Raw genomic sequence first — 16,545 nt, 5'->3', positions numbered from 1 at the left:
CTGCCGGTGTGTGCGGAGGTCCTCGCGGGAGCGGACCAGCAGCGTCTGCACTGCGGGGAGCTCTCTGCCCCAGCTGGGAACCTGGGCTGCTGGGGTCCCCCCGCCCGCCCCCACCCAGTCGCTGGCATCCAATCCCGGTGCGGGGGAGGCCCCAGCCACTGGTTAAGTGCGGAGGGGAGCGGAGCGGGGCTCTCGGTGACCCTCCGACCGGCTGCGGGAGGAGGGAGGAGGGAGCGGCGCGCTGGGTGGTCCGACGAGCGGGGCGCCCCCGCCTCCCCTGCCCGCCGCCCGGGGCGCCTCGCCTCGCTCCTAGCGCGGGCCCCGGAGTTCCGAGCTCCGGGCAGAGCTCCTGCTCGCGCGCACTTTCGGCAGCTGCGGGTCGGTGCGCCCTGGGCGCGCCGGAGACACGGAGGCTCTTCCCGTGCACCTAGATTCCCGGAGTGCCTCGGGGCCGCCAGAACCGAGCCGAGAACCAGGCCACAGACCAGACGGGCCAGGCTGCCGCCCCTCCTCCTCCAGGCTCGGCCCGGCCTCTTTCAGCCCCAGAGCTCCCCGGGTCCGGGCGGAGTGCGCGGGTCCGGCGGGTGTGTCCAGGCCTGGACCAGGGCCCTGTGTCGCCGCAGCTCTCCCCCAGCCCAGCAGCATGCCTCCGTCAGGGGCCCCGGGCCAGGCTCAGCCCAGTGTCGAGTCTGCTCTGGGCGGGAGGCCCTGCTTCCCGGCAGCCAGGGGCGCCAGTCACTGGTCCCTTCTAGCGCCAGAGCTCCAGTTCCTGGTGTAGGGAGGCGCATGCAGAAGAGAAGTCAAGGGTTGTAGGACATTTTAGGATAAAGAAGTGAGGAGGGATCTTAGGTGGGGGGTTGCTTCACAGTGGACGTGCCACCAAAAGGTATTTATTTCCATGGATGACCTGCAGAATTATGCTCGTGAGCCAAGCTGGCGAGTCTGTCGGAGGCCAGGAAGCCTGGATAGACTTCTCCAGAAAAGTCTCCCCTCGAAGCAGCACCTTCCACTCTGAAAGATCTGTGCTCAGTCCAGCCAGCCCCAGCGGAGGGGCTGCCGCTGCCCTTGGAGAAGGAGGGTGGATGGGCGGGCCTGGTTTGGTAGGGCATACCAGGTCCCCCCGAAACAGCAGAGCGGCCATGCAGTCGCCCCTTCTGCTTTGGCCCTGGGCTGCCTGGCTTCTGTCTGCCATCTGAGCCACACTCGGGCTCAGGCACGTTCAGTGGCTCCCTATCAGGTGTTAAAATTAAAATGCTGGAATGCAGGGACGTGAAAACGGCACAGCTCCTCTGCAAAACAGTTTGGCCGTTTCTTAAAAAACTGAACATTAGCTATCGTATGACCCGCCAACTGCACCCCTGGGCGCTTGTCCCAGAGCAAGTCACACAAACGCCTGGGCACACGCGCTCCAGCAGCATCCTTCGTCAGATCCCCAAACTGGGACGGGCCCAGATGTCCTTCTACAGGGAGATGGCCGACCCGGCTGCAGTCCGTCCGCGCTAAGGAGCCCGCTGCCCGCAGCATCAGCCCGGGGGAACCGCCGACTGCGTGCGAGGCTCGAAAGGTCACGTGCGCGTGACGCGTGTACGTGGTGGCATTCTCGGAAGCGGGAAGGGGCGCAGTGGACAGCAGGTGCGTGGCGGCCAGGGGTTGACAGGCAGGGGCAGGCGCGGAGTGTTCACCGCTGCGAAAGGTGACGTGAGGGGTCCTCGAAGTGCCCTGCACTTCGAGTCCATGTCATTGTGTGACCATTGGGGAAGCTGGGTGACAAAGGGGGCATGGGAGCTCTGCATTTTATTCCCGAAAACTGCATGGACCTACAATTAACCTAAAATTAAAAAGTCGAATTAAAAAATCTCATAGTGGTTCCGGGGACCCTGTCTCCCTGCCCCTTCATGTTGTGCGTACAGAAGCTGAACCCCAACAATACCAAGGCTGAGAGAACACACTTCCTGGCGGAGCAGTGTGGGCGGGAGCCACCGAGTACCGCCAGCGTCAAAGGGACAGAACCCCGCCCCCCCCCTCAGTGCGGGGTCTTCTTCGCCGGTTTGCGACACCCACAGCCTCCCGCCCGCTGTGTCCTCCTCCCCAGCTGACCTTTCCGAGAGCCCAGGTCCCAGAAGCCCTGTGGCCGGGCAGAAGCAAAGAGCGGAGATGTGGCAGGAGCTGGCAGAGCCCCAGGCCTGTCCCGTCCCCACCAGGATTGGTGACTGTGTGCGCTTGGCTTAAAACAAGGACGGTGATCCCTGACAGACATACGGTGACAGCTGCTCCTTCACCCAGCCCTCCGCCCCGTGGTGCGTGCCTCCCGGGGCCGAGCACACCGACCTTGCGGGGCAGGGAATTCGAGTTGCTGCTGCCTGGAGCCCCCAGGCCTGAGCTCTCCTGGTAAAGCCACCCCCTGGGGCCCAGGCCGTGCCCGCCATGTGCCGCACTTTGCACGTCCTGTGTGTGCTGATCCAGCCTCTGAAAGCGGCCCCTTCCCCTGTGAAGGCCGCAGGCTAGCCCCTCAGAGGGACAGGTGGGTCATCCTGGACCACACAGCTGGCCCGGCAGAGCCCGGTGAGGGGCCAGCTCCAAGTTCAGAGCACTCATTCCCATGCCCTGGGGCTGATGGGAAACTGGCTGGAGGCCCCTTTGCTTGGGATGGGAATTTGGTCCCCGAACCCATGATGCGCTTTGTAACCTGCTGCCCCCGCCCCGTGGGATCCTGTCACTTGTGTAAAGGCGTGGACACATTAGATGATGATGAGATGTCTGCTCTGCTGGAGGCGGTGTGCGGGCACCCGCCACGTGGTCCTTCGGCTTCTTCAGCCTCCGATGATGCCCGGGGGTGCTGGTCCTTTGTACCTGGGGCCTTGGGCCTGGGAGGCTTCTGGATCACCTGCCAGCTGCTTTCAAGCCCAGCAGCATGGAACTCAGCAATGACAGAAGCCAGCACAGAGGACAACAAAGCCCCCAGAGCAGGCAGCTGAGCTCTGCGTCAGGCCGCTACACACGACGTCACGGCACAGCTCTCAGCTGGATCCGGGCGTGAGCTGGGTCTCGGCAGTTACAGGAGCACTTTCGATCGAGTGTCGTGTGCCTGCGCTGCTCCAAGTCCTCACGTGCACGACCTCCCTCGATCCATTGGGGTTCACAGCACGTACCTGGCAAAGTCGGGGTGCAAAGCAGGCTTCTGCTTCTCTTAAAAAGAGATCCGGAAGAAGTCTCCCTAAATTAACAACAGTGGTGACCTCTGGGAGAGAACCAGCTGTAGAGTTTTAGTTTTCATAAGGACAGTGTGTTTCTTGTGTAACAAAGATGACCCATGGATTCACATCGATTTCTGTGATATTTTCTATTGCTGTGTAACCCGCTGCCACAGACTCAGTGGCTCAGCCTGGTGCCACCCACGATCTGCACCCTCACGACTTTCCTCGAGTCCATCAGAGAGCTCAGGTTGCAGGCTGACACTCAGACACAGGACAGATCTTCCCAGAGAAATGGCAGCCTGCTCCACCCTGCAGCAGCACGACTGGCTGCGAGGTGGTAGAGGCAAGATGGGGGAGGGCAGGTGGGGCAGAAGGCTCTTCGTGGACCCCCCTGGATGGCAGGAGATTGAGCGAGCAGGTGAAGGTCTGGGAGCTGCCTGCGAGCCAAGCCTGGGGGGGCGGGGGCTGCAGCAGCTGCAGAACAGGGCCCCGCATTGCAGGGGGAGGGCGGGGAGGGGAGGAGAGGAGCTTTTGAAGCATGACAGAATGAAACTTTAGAAACCGTTGGTGGAGCGAACAGCCCTAGGTGTCCACTTATTTAATTGAATAGAAAATGGAGAATGTTGGTTAGTTAGAAAGCCTTTCTAATGAATTTTGGTTTCTGAGAGTTCTGAAACGTTTACTTGACTCACTTCTAAAAATAACTGATTAATTAATTTGGGGCCCAGTGGTGAAAAGGAAGGCTTCTCTGGTCTTTAGCCAAAAATGTCCTTAAACCGGTCATAGTGACAGCGCCAGCAGCAAACGCAGGCAGCAGTGTTCTAAGACTCCTCGTGCTAACTCAGTTACTTTTCAGGACAATCCCATGAATTAGGTCCTAATGTTTATTCCCATGTGTGGGGACACGGAGGTAACCAACTCACCCAGAATCTCACCGCTTGTCCCACGTGGAGTGAGGCAGGATTCGAACCCAGGTCGGAAGGTGCCCCCCGGAGGCCTGTGTGAAGTCTTGCAGCAGGCAAAAAAAACGGAGGGGGGGCACTTCAGTCTGTGCTTGGGGCACCCCTGGACGCCAGCAGTTACATCATCAGCTCCGGCGGCCCTCGCCAGCAAATCCTCTGAAACACCTGTGCTCCAGAGCAATAATATGGTGCCATTCACAGATATCGGAAACGAAACGGTGATTTGTATTGTGACACTGTGGCAAAAATATAAAATTGTAATCCTTGATTTACACTTGTATTTGGCTCAGAGGAACAAAACAGAATGAAAATGGAGAGGAGACCGTAGGGGACTTCAACCCACCCCCCCCCGCCATAACGTCTTGTTATAGCTCACGCGTACACTTCTGTATTTTTTAATTAAAAGTTATGTTCGTTACAGAAAATATATAAAGTAGATAGAGGGATAACAATAAAAATCGCCTGCAGACGGAGGTGCCGTCGTTCAGAACCTGCCGCTGCCCCACGCTGTTGTCTCTGCTGCCAGTGTTTGGAGAGCAGGTACATTTGCGAAAGAATAACACGCGAATATTCTTTACAAACTTGACTGTTGATGTCTCAAGAATATTGAATGTGTCAGAATTCAGTTATGAATCGTATTTTAAATGTTTCCGGGAGCACGTTATCTCGGGAACCTCGTCAATGACGTTCGCGACTAAAGCCGGTTTGCCAGTTTGCAATATAGATTTGTTAGTGCTGAGTTCCTTAAAAGTCAGACACAAACTTTATTTTCAGAGAACAGGAGCCTTGAGGACTCGCTCGCTCACTCAGCCGGCATTGACGGAGCATCTGCCACGTTCCAGGTCCCGTGAGAAGCCCCTTGAGCTGGCAGCCACGTCCGACTCGGATGACTGAGTGGGGGTCTCTTCCAGGGGATTTTGCTGCAGCCCCTCGGAAGAAGCAGGGGAGACTTGGCTCTGCTCCCAAACTCTCGAGGGGTGCTGCAGGCTGGAGTAAGGAGGAAACATACATCCCCGTCACCTTTCCAGCGCAGCGGGCGTTGGAATAACTTCCTGGTCGCTCTGGTCAAGCCCGTGCTTTTCGCCAGTGCAGGTAGAGGCCGTGCTCACCCTGGGGTACGTCTGGGCCAGCAGCCACCTCTGCTTTGACATCTGGAGCGGGACGTAGCATTCACAAAGCCTAAAACGTTCTTTCCAGAACCCCGCATTTCCGTGTGACAGCCAGAGAAAGAACAAAGCTAATTCTACAGACTCTGCCCCCAGAAAGTGGTGAGTGAACTGTCCTTTGCGCCCCTCAGCACCTCACACTCACTCGTCCCCACTGAGAATTCCTTACGGCCCCGTGAGTGCCTCGTGTCACTGCTCCTGGCCCAGTTGGGGTCACTGCTGTCCTTCAGTCAATCATTGCAGTGCAGGGGGTTACAGTACTCCCACCGGAAATGCCAGGTCTGGTGCCCGTGGGGAGGTCGGCCCTGCTGGAGCCACGGGACTGAGGCTGGCAAGGGGTGACTCCCTACAGAGGAGGCAAGACTCCGTTAACAGAAAAGCCTGCCTCCCCAGGTGAGCGGGCGGCAGGAGGCGTATTGCAGAGTGTGCGACGAAGGGGGACAAATTGTCCTGTATTTTGCTCGTCGTGTGGACCTGTGCAGTGGCTCATTAGAAACGAGGATACTTGAGATGTGGAAACGCAGCCAGAGTGACCCTCCGCTGAGCAGCGAGCTCTGAGCAGCTGTGACTAGATGGGGCATCTGTGCAGCTAACGTGGGTTCGGCACAGTGTTTTGCTGTCTGTGCTGTATAACTAACCACTCCGAACTCAGCGGCTTAAACCAACAGCAAACACTGTCTCGCAGGGTTTCTGAGAGTCTGGAACTGGGGTGTGGCTTACCTGGGTGGTTCCAGCTCAGGGTCTCCCAGGGTGTTGGTTGGGGCTGCGTCATCCGAAGGCTCAGCTGGGGCTGGAATGTCTCCTTTCCAAGAAGGGCCCTCAGGCCTGGCGTGTTGGTGTAGGTGGCTGGCTGGGGCCTCGGTGCTCCCATAAGGGCCCCTCCATGAGCCACGCACGGCAGTACAGTTGAGAGAGGCAGAAGCCCAGGGCCTTTGGGACCGAGTTTCAACAGTGACGTGCCATCACGGATGCATGTTCTGTTGGTCCCACAGACCCATCGGTGCGCGTTTCGGGCTGCTGGCTACTTCAGGAGGAGTGCAGGTCGGGGGGTTGGGGGGTCACCAGCACGCCGGAGGCAGAAGGGGTCCCCAACTCCAGCAGGGGACCGCTCAGAAGGGCCACAGCACCACGGCAAGAGAGGATGACCAGGCGAGGACTGGCTAGCCTGTGCCGGGTTCAGGGCCTGGGTGGGCGGGCGCCTCGGGGGAACGCGGCAAGTTCAGCGCCAGAGACGAGCAGAGGTCAGCAGGGAGCTGCCCGAGCAGAGCCGCTCCCCGGCCGTGCCCAGCGAGCGCCCGGGCACTGGGTCTGCCGTGGCAGGCAGCACACCCTGTCCTCACAGCGCTGACTGTCTGGTGGGGAAGCGGATGCTGACCAGGTCATCTCAGCGACGTGGGGTCTGAAATGCAGGCAGAGAGCTCCACGAGAGAGCCTGCCAGGCCACCCGCCAAGGGCCAGGAACGTCCTCCACGGGCAAAATGCGCTCACGGTGGGAATTCACAACATAACGCTGGCACGGGGCAGAGGGCTCCAGGGTAGAAGCCATGCAAAGGTCTCGCAGCATCCACGGTGGTGCTTCTAGAAGCTTCTAGAAGCTTCAGTGGCTGCCACCACCTTCCAGATTAATCCCAAACTTGCTCCTCTGTTGAGGAGTGTCTGTAAATATTCATTGGTGTCCAGAACTTGTCACGCTCATCGCAAACACCCCATTTGTTCGGGAGGTGTTTTGGAGTGCCGGGCACTGGGGCAGGTTCCGGCGGGGCGGTGGAGCGTGGCACTCAGGCCCCCGCCCCGGACACAGGAAGGACAGGCCGGCCTGGGGGGAGCTGGGCAGCTGGCAGGGGCTCGCTGATGGGCTGTCTGGATGGGGACCCGTCTGCCAGGCAGCGGGGGATCTTTAGGTCCCCTCTGCTGCTGACACCTGGGCCACTGACCCTGAGGAGCTAGGAGTCGACCAGGGTCTTCTCTGCCCTGGGGAGGCGAGTTCGCTTTTCCCAGGCTGTCCTCTAGAGGGTGCTCGAGGACCAGACACGGGCAGTGTCCCCAGTGCAGTCCTCCTGAGGCCCTCCCCAGGACAGCGGGGACCTCCCGTCCTGGGACCCACAGGGACCTCGGGTGGAGCTGGCTAACTGGAGCCCCCTGGCAATCGCTGGGCCGCCCCTGACCTGGGCTGAGGCGCTGGTGTGCACCACAGGCCCCCCGTCCCCCAGCAGCTGTCTGTGAGGTCCCCTCCTCACTGTCCCTGCAGAGCCACGTGGCCAGGAGCTCTCCCCACCCTGTGAGTTGGGATGGACACTGCACCCCGCCAGCCCACAAACCCATTCCTCGCAAATGCCAGCTCAGAGAGGAGTAAGGACCTTCCTTTTGTGCATGTGGGGACCCCAGCCAACACACGTGGGGGACTTCTCTCCACAGGGTCTACGGTCTTCCTTGTCCACTAACCGGACCCCCCGCCACCCCCGCCCCCAGGCCAAGGCCTCTGGGGCCTCTGCTCACCTGCTTCCTTTTGGGGTACAGTGACATGTGGAGGGCAGTTTTCCATGGTAACTGTGAGAGATAGGCTGAGGGTACGTCTGCTCTGGGTGGCCTGGGAGCCACTTAGGTGAGGCATCGCGCTCAGGAGGGTGGCCTGGGAGCCTCACAGAGGCACCTGGCCCCTCCCCCTACATGGGCTCGGACTTTAGGGGCCCCAGGGATCTATACATTCAACTCGCTTCCAGGTGACTGAGGCAGGTATATTTGGGGAGCCACCCGGGAGGCTCAGGCAGTCCTGCTGTCCACAAGGTGGCTTCTGGATGGGGGGCTGGGGAATGGGGTGTGCCTCCCCCTCGCATTCCCACACCTCTCTGCACACTTTGTCCCCTGGGGCCCACGGGGCAGGCATCATTCCCAGTGGACGTACCTGTTCATTTACGGACCTTAATTCAGGAAGTGGCCTCCGCCGGGTGCCACCCCCTTCTGCTTCCTCTTGATTCTCCAAAACGGGATCCCAGGCCGAATGAGGATTTTTCCTCCCGTTTTGTTTTTTAAGTCCCTTTTGAATTCTCACCCACACTTCTCCTGGGCCCCTCTGGCAAAACGCCGCCCTCCTTGCGGACTCGGCAGGCTGCTCAGCTCTCCTGGGAAAGCAGCCTGGCTTCCAGAGGGGTTAATGGGAAGCTCTTTCTCCTCGTTTTGTTCCCGGCCCCCCAGCCCCGACTCATCGTCCCCTTTTCTCTGCCCGCCTGGACGGGACGGCCGGGCTTGTGCGGTTCGGGCGCCCGGTGGGTGGCTACAGCTGCTCTTGATAGACGCAAGGATTTGATCTGACTCTGAGGACAGAAAGAGGGGGTCTGGTGTGGCGGGACCGTAGCCATCCAGAGGTCGGGCACACGGGTCCCAAGGGCCACCCACTCCAGGCTGAACTCAGGAAAAGCCGTTTCTGCAGTCTGGGCCTCGGCGTAGAAAGCTGTAAATGGGGGCTTTCCCCTGGAGGGCGACTGGGCGGGGAGGGGAGGGGGTGCAGCAAAGCCATGGGCTCGCACTGGGCGCGGGGTGGCGCTGACGCGGGCTTCGTGCTGACCCCGCCCCCGGCCTGACCCCGCCCCGGCCTGACCCCGCCCCCGGCCTGACCCCGCCCCCGGCCGGAGGCCTCACTGCTCACCCTCCGCCCGGCAGCTTTGGCTGCAGTTCGGATTTCCATCAGTGTGACACAAATGAACACGGTTTAAGGGTTTGAGAGCAAACGCCACCACCGACCAGATCGTGACGGCCCTTAGACCCCCTGCTTCCTGTCCCCCCAACCCCCACACCGGCCGCAGCAAAGATCCCTGGAGGGGCTGGTGAACCAGGCCGGAGTGGAGCTGGCTCTGGGTGAGCTGGCGGGCTGGTCAGGTTGGAAAATAAAGGTGACCTTGCAGTCTAGCTCTAGAGACCAGAAATACCCTGCGGTGGCAGGTGAGGACCTGCTCTCTGCTCTGGGGCTCCGGTGCTCTGAGAACGCGGGGCTCACGCGCCCTGCACCCCCACATGGGAGACACCTCAGTGACCTCCCAGGCTCGCCGGGGCTGCGTATCAGGCTGCCAGCCAGCGGCCAGCAGGTGGGGGAAGCTTTCAGGTGGGGCCTGGAGCACTTGGGCCACCTGTGGCTCAGGAAAGCTGCTGTGCCTGCCCTTCCTGCAGCCACCGCTGTCCCCACTCCCCCGGGTGAAGCCGCTGTGCCCACAGGATGCCGCCCCCTGGGGCCGGCCTGTGGTTTGCGGGGTCTCCACCCACTGTCAGGAGCAGGCCAGTGAGCGAGCCCCCCCTCCACGCCCACCCCCTCCCTTTGGAGCAAGCTCCGGCCTTATTGCAACCCCTGCTTCCCGTCCCAGCACCCCGAAAGCTGGGGCCTCCCCATACCCAGCATGAGGACTTGTTTTTTGGAGGGTGGGTGGGCAGACAGCTGAGCACAAGGCTGCGAGAGACCTGGACCCCCCAGGCCCCTAACACATTTGCTGTATCTTTATTGCACTTTCTCACATTGCAAACTATTCCACGAAAAATGCGGCGGAGGCGAGCCCGCTGCCGGCGGCGCGGGGTCCGCGGGACGCAGCTACACCAGGTCCCCGAAGCAGTCGGACGAGCTGCGGCCCGGGGCCACCCAAGGAAGTCCGGGCGCTGCCAGGACAGCTGGTCATTTCTGCCACTCCAGAACCACGTGCGCGTGTCCGTCTGTCAGCACAAATCCGCGAAGGGACTCGTGGCCCCAACGTGACCCCGGAGGGGAGCACAGAAGAGTTTTTATTCAGAGCCGGGTCTGGGGCGCCAGGACCCTTTCCAGGACCTGGCCGAGGGGTGCGGCCCTCTCGCGTGAATTTGGTGGGTGGTCTGGGGCCTGGCAGACATCTGTTTATGTACATAGGATCCGTGGATGAATACAAAACCATCAATAAAGACTTCTCTTCCTTACAAGTGGGGGGGTCGCCCTGCCGTCGGCCACCTCTGTCCGTGAGCACAGGGCGCCCGCTCCCCAACCATGTCCAGCCTTGAAAACGAATAGACTGCGTTCCGTGGGACCCACTGCCGATGACCCCATGTTTCCAAGGTTCCCAACCGGGAGCTGGCCGGTGGCTCGAGTTCATGGCACGCTCCCTGTCCCTCCGCGGCGCGGGCACCTGTGTCCCTCCGCGGCGCGGGCCGGCGGCTCGTGGTCACTACCTCTGGGTGGAGCCTCTGTGCTCGGGGTCCAGGTCATTGTCCACCACGCTGCGCGGCCCGTCCTTCTCCACGCAGCCCCTCACGGTGCGCAGGACGACACGCAGCCGCCGGTCCAGGGCCTCCAGGTGCGGCCGGTACAGGACGGGGGCCACCCGGTCCTTCCGCAGGGACTCTGCCATCAGCAGACTCAGCTTGTAGTCCTCCTTGGCCAGGAGCTGCAGCCGCAGGTACGTGGACTTCCTGATCCTGCAGGAGAGAGCAGTGGGGACCTGGCAGGAGGGAGCAGGCTCTGGGCCGCGGGAAACCGGGCGAGGGACGCGCCAAGGTCAAGCGTCTCCGCGGCCCCAAGCAGGGTGGTCCAGCTTGGCCCCTGCCTCTGAGGGGCTAAGGCCCAGGGTCCTGCCTCGGGTGGCCCTTGCGAGGCCCGCGCTGCCCAGCAGGCCCCATCCACCAGGGAGATGGCCTGGGAGGGAGGGCCGGCACTCAGCGGGGACACAGCCCCTAGCTTGGCTCCGCACGGCTGTCTGAGCAGGGCGTACGCTGGGGCCTCCCTTGGGAAGTGCAGGCGGCTTTGCCTCATAGCCTGTCCACCCCCTACAAAGGGGAGGAAGGGGGGTGGGGAGCCCTGCAGACGGTGGCACAGAGCTCTGGAGAGCATGACTGTTGTCAGGGCCTCAGAGTTTTCACATGTAAGATGGGTCCTTAGGGTGACAAGGATCTCAGTCCTGGCAAAGGGCCGTGGGGTCCTGGAGCTCAAGCTGGATAGGCATCAGGTGCCGGCGGGGTCAGGGGTCAGGGGTCAGGGGTGTGTGCTGCTGTGCAGTGGGAGTCGGGCTGTGGGTCCCACTGGGGCTGGGACGTCGTTCTCACGTTACGGCTGGGTGGGGACAGAGACGCCTAATCTGCGGCTGTGGCAGCATGTGGCCTCTTGCAGGGTGCCAGGGCCGCTCCTCGGAGGGCGGGGTGCACATACCTGCAGCACTGCTGTAGGGGCGCCAGGATGGAAAGCTCGTCGTGGGAATACTTCCCAAACCTGCTGGAGAAAAGCAGGGCTGTCTGGGGTGGCACTCGGGGGTGGCAGCTGGGGACCACCCTGCTCAGAGGCTGCCACCCAGGCATCTGTCGGGGACAGGGACACTGGACTGAGCGGCATGTGTGTGGGCTGGGCTGCAAGGGCTTTGGACACTGGGCAATGTGGCCTGGCCCCCACTGTCCCCCGCCCCAAGGAAAGGGGGTGCCTGAAAGCAGCCCAGCCTTCTGGCCACTGGCCTGAGCAGCTCTAAGGGCAGGGCCCGGGCACACTGAGAGGACAGGGCGCGAGGGGGGGTCAGCCGGGCCAGCACCACGGCGCCTGTTACAGCTGGGGCACGTGACCCACACGTCCACCTCTGGGCGCCCAGGGCCGGGGACTCGGAGCTTTCGCCATCTGTACCGGGGGCCCTACGCACGCACCCACTTCCTGTGCACCGGGCAGGCCGTTTGGCGGGGAGGCTGGTCCTAGACGCCAAGGTGCAGGTGGGCGCCCCTACCTGCTCCCCACAGCCTGCTCTCCAGACCCCACGAGGGTGTGACCGGACTCAGCTCACGGGGTCAACGTCATGACCCTCCCTGTCTCCAGGGCCCTGTTTGTGGGGATGTGACCTGCCCCTCTCTGCAGGGACACGGCCCGCCCCTCTCTGCATGTGGAGGGCACGAGCAGGGCTCACCCCCTTCCGTTGTCCAGGTGAATGATGAACGTCTCGTTCCCAAACTTCTCGAACGTCTCGTAGTGGTGGCGGTCCATGTTTCCTGTGGGGAGAAGCAAGTGGGCCGCGCTGAGCGTCTCCTGCAGCTTGGAGCTCCCCTCCCCCCGCAGTCTGACCTCCAAGCACAGTGACCAAGGAAAGGCGGGACTCAGCCCTCCACACAGTGGCCCAGCGCCCGGGGCTCTGGGTGGACACCCAGGGCGGGCCAGGCAGCCCGCGGACGCACCCATGAGGAAGTCGAAAATGGTCATGTCCATGATGTCCAGGATGCGATGGCTGCTGTCATATGGGGGCGTCTGCTTCACCTCCTCGCAGTAGTCGGGGTCCACCTCCCACCTGCGGGGGGCCAGTGTGAGGGCCGGGCCCCTCTGTGTGGACGGGCCCAGACCCACTGCTGCAGCTGCCCAGCTCTGGGCAGCGGGGTCTACACTGCAGCACGAAGGGGAAGGCAGGCACGATGCAGCGGAGTGTCTGCAGGCGGACACGCACCTGCAGTGGGCCGGGCTGCATTAACAGGAGTATGGGGCCGGGAGGGGACGAAGCCGCTTGGCCCTGGGCTGATCACAACTGGGGGCTACCATCAGCCCTGGATGCCAGGGTTTTGGACGGTCACTGTTAGGAAACAGGGCCTGGACACCACACCTATAGGGACATCTCAGTGGCTAGAGGAACAGAGGGACAATAAGGGCAGGAGGGCGTGAAAGCCAAGTTCAAACGCCGGGAGACCCCGGTGGGCAGGGAGCACCCCGCAGGGCCACATTGTCTCAGAGTAGAGATGCGCATCCCGATGGCCTGTGGGAACGTGGGGCCTCACACGCCCCCCGGCCAGGCAGAGCTGGGCACGCCTCCCTTCTCGGCCACCACTCACACCCGTGTGGTGGGTGACAAGGCCCAAGACCCCTCTGAGCTCACTTTCGTGCTGCAAAACAGAAGCAGCTCCCCAGCTCCCCAAGACACTGCAGAAGTCAGAACAGGAAGGGCCCGGCCCAGGGTGCGCGTCCCGCTGCACGCGGCTCACACTCACTCCGCCTTCTTGCGCTTGTGATATGAGCGTCGCCAGGGGTTCCGCCACGTCTTCCTCTTGGCCAGCGACAGGTCTGGCAGGAAGGCGGCCAGCGAGCCCTCGATCTGGTCCGGCTTCCCGCACAGCGCGTGCTCCGTGGAGCAGTAATAGGAGCACTCCCCGTAGAAGCAGACGTTGTTGGCTGCGCAGGGGGACACGGCCGTTACGGGAGGCCCTCGGAGCGGCGCCGCCCCTGCCGGCCCCTCGGGGCGTCCTCCGGCCAGGCCGCGTCCTCCTGCCCCGTCTGCTGCCAGGCAGAGCTCACGTCCCAGCCCCGCAAAGCGCTCGGACCCCACATGACAGGAAATGGAGGCCTAGAGGGGGAGCTGACCTGCCCAAGGCCACACAGTGTGGTCTCGGACTTCGGGTCGGACCCCACGTCCTTTCTGCTCACCCTCAAAATTAGAGGGAGTCTGGAAATTCTACGCTCGGTGCTCGATGGCTTTAAAATGGCGTTCATGCTATCGAGGAAGTGGGAGAAAATGTTTGCAAGCCACGGACCTGAGGCGGGCCTGGCACCTGTCACACGCAGAACCCTTACGACTCAGTGACAGACAGATAAGTGGCTTCAACTCAGAGTGCGCTCAGCAGTCTGCCCCAGCCCCCCGTCCTCCCGCCAGCTGCCAGCGCCCCTCTGCCCGCCCCCGAGACGGTCCTGCAGGCGGTTCGGAGGGGAGGACCCCGGACAGGAACGGGGAGATGCGCGTCTGATGCGGAGGGAGGCTGCCAAAGGCCAAGCCGGGCGGCGGGCACATGGGGACGAGGCGTTGGCGTCTTAATGTTTGAACCTTTGAAACCGATGACTAGAAATGGTGCAATAAGCGTCGCAAACGGAAATGGGTAAGGGGCAGCCGTGCGGCCTGCAGTGGCTCAGACACGAGTGGCCCATGGGCGTGAGCTCTCGGGGGGTCAGCTCCACAGCCCGCAGAGGACAGAGGTCTCCTCTGGGTGGACAACCTGGAGAAGGTCCACGGAGAGGCTGGGCGTCTTCCACAATGAATTCATTTTGCTTGGGAAACAAACCAATGGCAGAAGTAACCTCTGTGCCCATCCAGGGGACCGACTGCACGTGACGGCACAACCGTTCGGGGAAGCCTTTTAAATCGGGACGTAGGTGGACACACCTCGGCACGGAGGGGCCCGTGGCGCGTGGCACGTGGCTGAGAGAACACAGCGGGCTGACGACCAGCGTTACGCCCCATCTCGTTGTTGGAAGGGGTTAACTCAGCTCGCATTCCTGTGTGCAGTGGGCAGGTGAGGGCGGGCTTCCCCGGGTGCAGGTTACCTGGCGAGATGAAGAATGTTCTCCACAACTTCCTGTCTCGTGTGACATCCCGGATTTCCTTGGTCATGTTGATCGTCCTGCCAGCCACAGGGGGGACCCGGCGGAAGTCCAGGATCCTGGTGGGAAAGGGACGGGGAGGGGCCTTTATCTCGTGTCCCGCTGGCCAGCTCCAGCTCCTGGTGGGGCCGACTCAACACGCCTCTGACCCTGGGGCCGGTGGCTCTGTAGGACCAGGATGCAGCCCAGGGCTCTGCATTCCAACCAGCTTGGGTGACACCCGGCCACACCCCAAGCACGAGGCTCAGACCCATGTCAGGCCAGGGGTCTGCAGTGAAGACGGGGCGCTCCAGAGGCCGAGGTGGAGTCTTCCCATCCTATAGACCCTCGGGGCTGACCCCAGAGCCAGGCCCGTGAGCTGCCCCTGGAGGGGGCGGAGCTCCAAGACGGGGCTGCTGGCCGTCCCTCCCATGTGGCAGTGAGGGGCCTGTGGCGCCCGAAGAGGAATTCACGCCCTGCTGAGTAGAGCTGCCCCCAAGACAGGTGACCACATTGGGGACCCGTTTATGCCACTTGAGTCTCTCGGTCCCACCTTGGCCTCCCAGAGAAATGCACACACGCAGTTCCCAAACCCCGGCCCTGCTTTCTGTCCTTTATTCCCAACGGTCCACTGTCCCCCGGGGTCCCCGGCCACTCCTGGGCATGAACTGACAGCACTGTTCTTGGTACACAGCAGCACGTCCACCTGGGCGGGGACACGCAAGGACCATCTCTCGGGAATGCTGGCGAGCCTGGGCTGTGGGCCGATCAAACCTCACAGCACCTCAGTCTCCCCTTCTGTGCAGTGGGGGAGTGACGCCCCACTGGCGGGGAGCGGGGAGGGCCGCAGGGACGAGCACAGTGCTCAGACCCGGCCTCTGCGGGGCGCTGCAGGCTGGACGGCTCACCTGTCCAGGTGGAAGGCGGCGATCTCCGCATTGTGTCTCTCGTAGTCAGAGAAATAAAAAAAGTCCGGGGGCGTCTCCTGCTCTCTCGTTTGCCTAGAAAAAATGGCACGAGACAGAGGGGCCGATCACTGAGGACACCCGGCGGGAGCCTCGTACCCGCGCCTGAGCGCCGACTGTTAAGTTTCCAAGAATTTTGTGAGCCAGCTGTTAACACGGTCATCGTTAAAAATGACGCGAGCTTACGATTACATGAGTCATTTCCAAAGCGATAAACGCGCACATCCCGTCGCTTCCCAGTGATCTTACAACGTTCCCGTGTCCGCCGCGCTCCAGCCCGCGGCGTCTCTCACAGCTGCAGGTGGAAGCAGCCCGTGATAGGGGTGCACTTCCCCCCAACTCTACTATTAGGGACCTCGTGTTGGGAGCCGGAATTCACCAGGCAGGAAGTATTTGCACCATGGAAACTGGCAAGCTCCGAATCAGGCTTCCCCCCACGGGGGGGCCGGTAGTAAATACTGATCAGCCCACCACCAGATCCATGCCACCAGCCACACACACATGCTCCAGAAAGGCTGATGGCAAAGGGCAGCCTCTTGCCTCCGAGCCCAAAGATCTGGCAGCTTGTGGACAGGGAGCACGCTGATGGCAAGGTTGCCACGCTGCCGGGGAGTCATCTCTAAACGGAGCACGGGCGACCAAGATCTGTCTCAGCCCCCAGGGGCCTCTGGGCAGCCTGAGATGAGGGCTTCTCCCCTGAGAGCTCAGCACCACCGCACCGGATCACTGCGTGCGGGGCCTGAGTGGGAATATGCCTGCCACGCAGCAGCTGTGGCGCCAGGGTTTAATAGACAGACCAACAGCTGAGGGACTGACAGAAGAAGCACAGGGAAGGGCGTAAATCTGTCTGCAGCCTTGAGCTTTTCCACTGTCATTTCTTCAGTTTCCATTGTCACCATCAGCACCACCACCTCCACCACCAACACCAGCACCATCATCACCATCACCATC

At 61.9% G+C, this 16,545-nt stretch overlaps 1 protein-coding gene and 1 long non-coding RNA gene across 4 annotated transcripts in view; both read right to left on the bottom strand.

Annotated features, from left to right (window-relative positions):
• Window positions 1-6: 6 nt before the first annotated feature.
• On the bottom strand, window positions 7-6,332 carry LOC120615815 (uncharacterized). Of its 2 annotated transcripts, XR_005656370.1 has the most exons (5): window positions 6,043-6,332; window positions 4,118-4,392; window positions 2,098-3,149; window positions 1,112-1,828; window positions 7-1,011 (listed from the first exon to the last, which is right to left on the bottom strand). It is a non-coding gene; the product is annotated as an uncharacterized LOC120615815 (long non-coding RNA). The 2 variants fall into 2 exon arrangements; XR_005656369.1 differs by having other exon boundaries at window positions 7-1,828.
• Window positions 6,333-9,758: 3,426 nt separating this feature from the next.
• The window catches only part of FAM20C (FAM20C golgi associated secretory pathway kinase), a 27,082-nt gene continuing 20,295 nt past the window's right edge, over window positions 9,759-16,545 (bottom strand). The window contains exons 4-10 of one of the 2 annotated variants that reach the window (XM_039879040.1): window positions 15,538-15,630; window positions 14,594-14,709; window positions 13,270-13,450; window positions 12,472-12,581; window positions 12,207-12,288; window positions 11,474-11,533; window positions 9,759-10,746 (exon numbers count right to left, since the gene is read on the bottom strand). In XM_039879040.1, coding sequence (XP_039734974.1) covers window positions 10,497-10,746; window positions 11,474-11,533; window positions 12,207-12,288; window positions 12,472-12,581; window positions 13,270-13,450; window positions 14,594-14,709; window positions 15,538-15,630 — 892 coding nt within the window. In that variant the 3' untranslated portion in view covers window positions 9,759-10,496. The remainder of the gene's footprint in view (window positions 10,747-11,473; window positions 11,534-12,206; window positions 12,289-12,471; window positions 12,582-13,269; window positions 13,451-14,593; window positions 14,710-15,537; window positions 15,631-16,545) is intronic. The other variant, XM_039879048.1, reaches the window with a different exon arrangement.

The sequence above is a fragment of the Pteropus medius genome, unplaced genomic scaffold (assembly GCF_902729225.1).
Source record: "Pteropus medius unplaced genomic scaffold, Ma_sr-lr_union100, whole genome shotgun sequence".
Taxonomy (NCBI): Eukaryota; Metazoa; Chordata; class Mammalia; order Chiroptera; family Pteropodidae; genus Pteropus; species Pteropus medius.
This window is presented reverse-complemented; position numbering and strand designations above follow the sequence as displayed.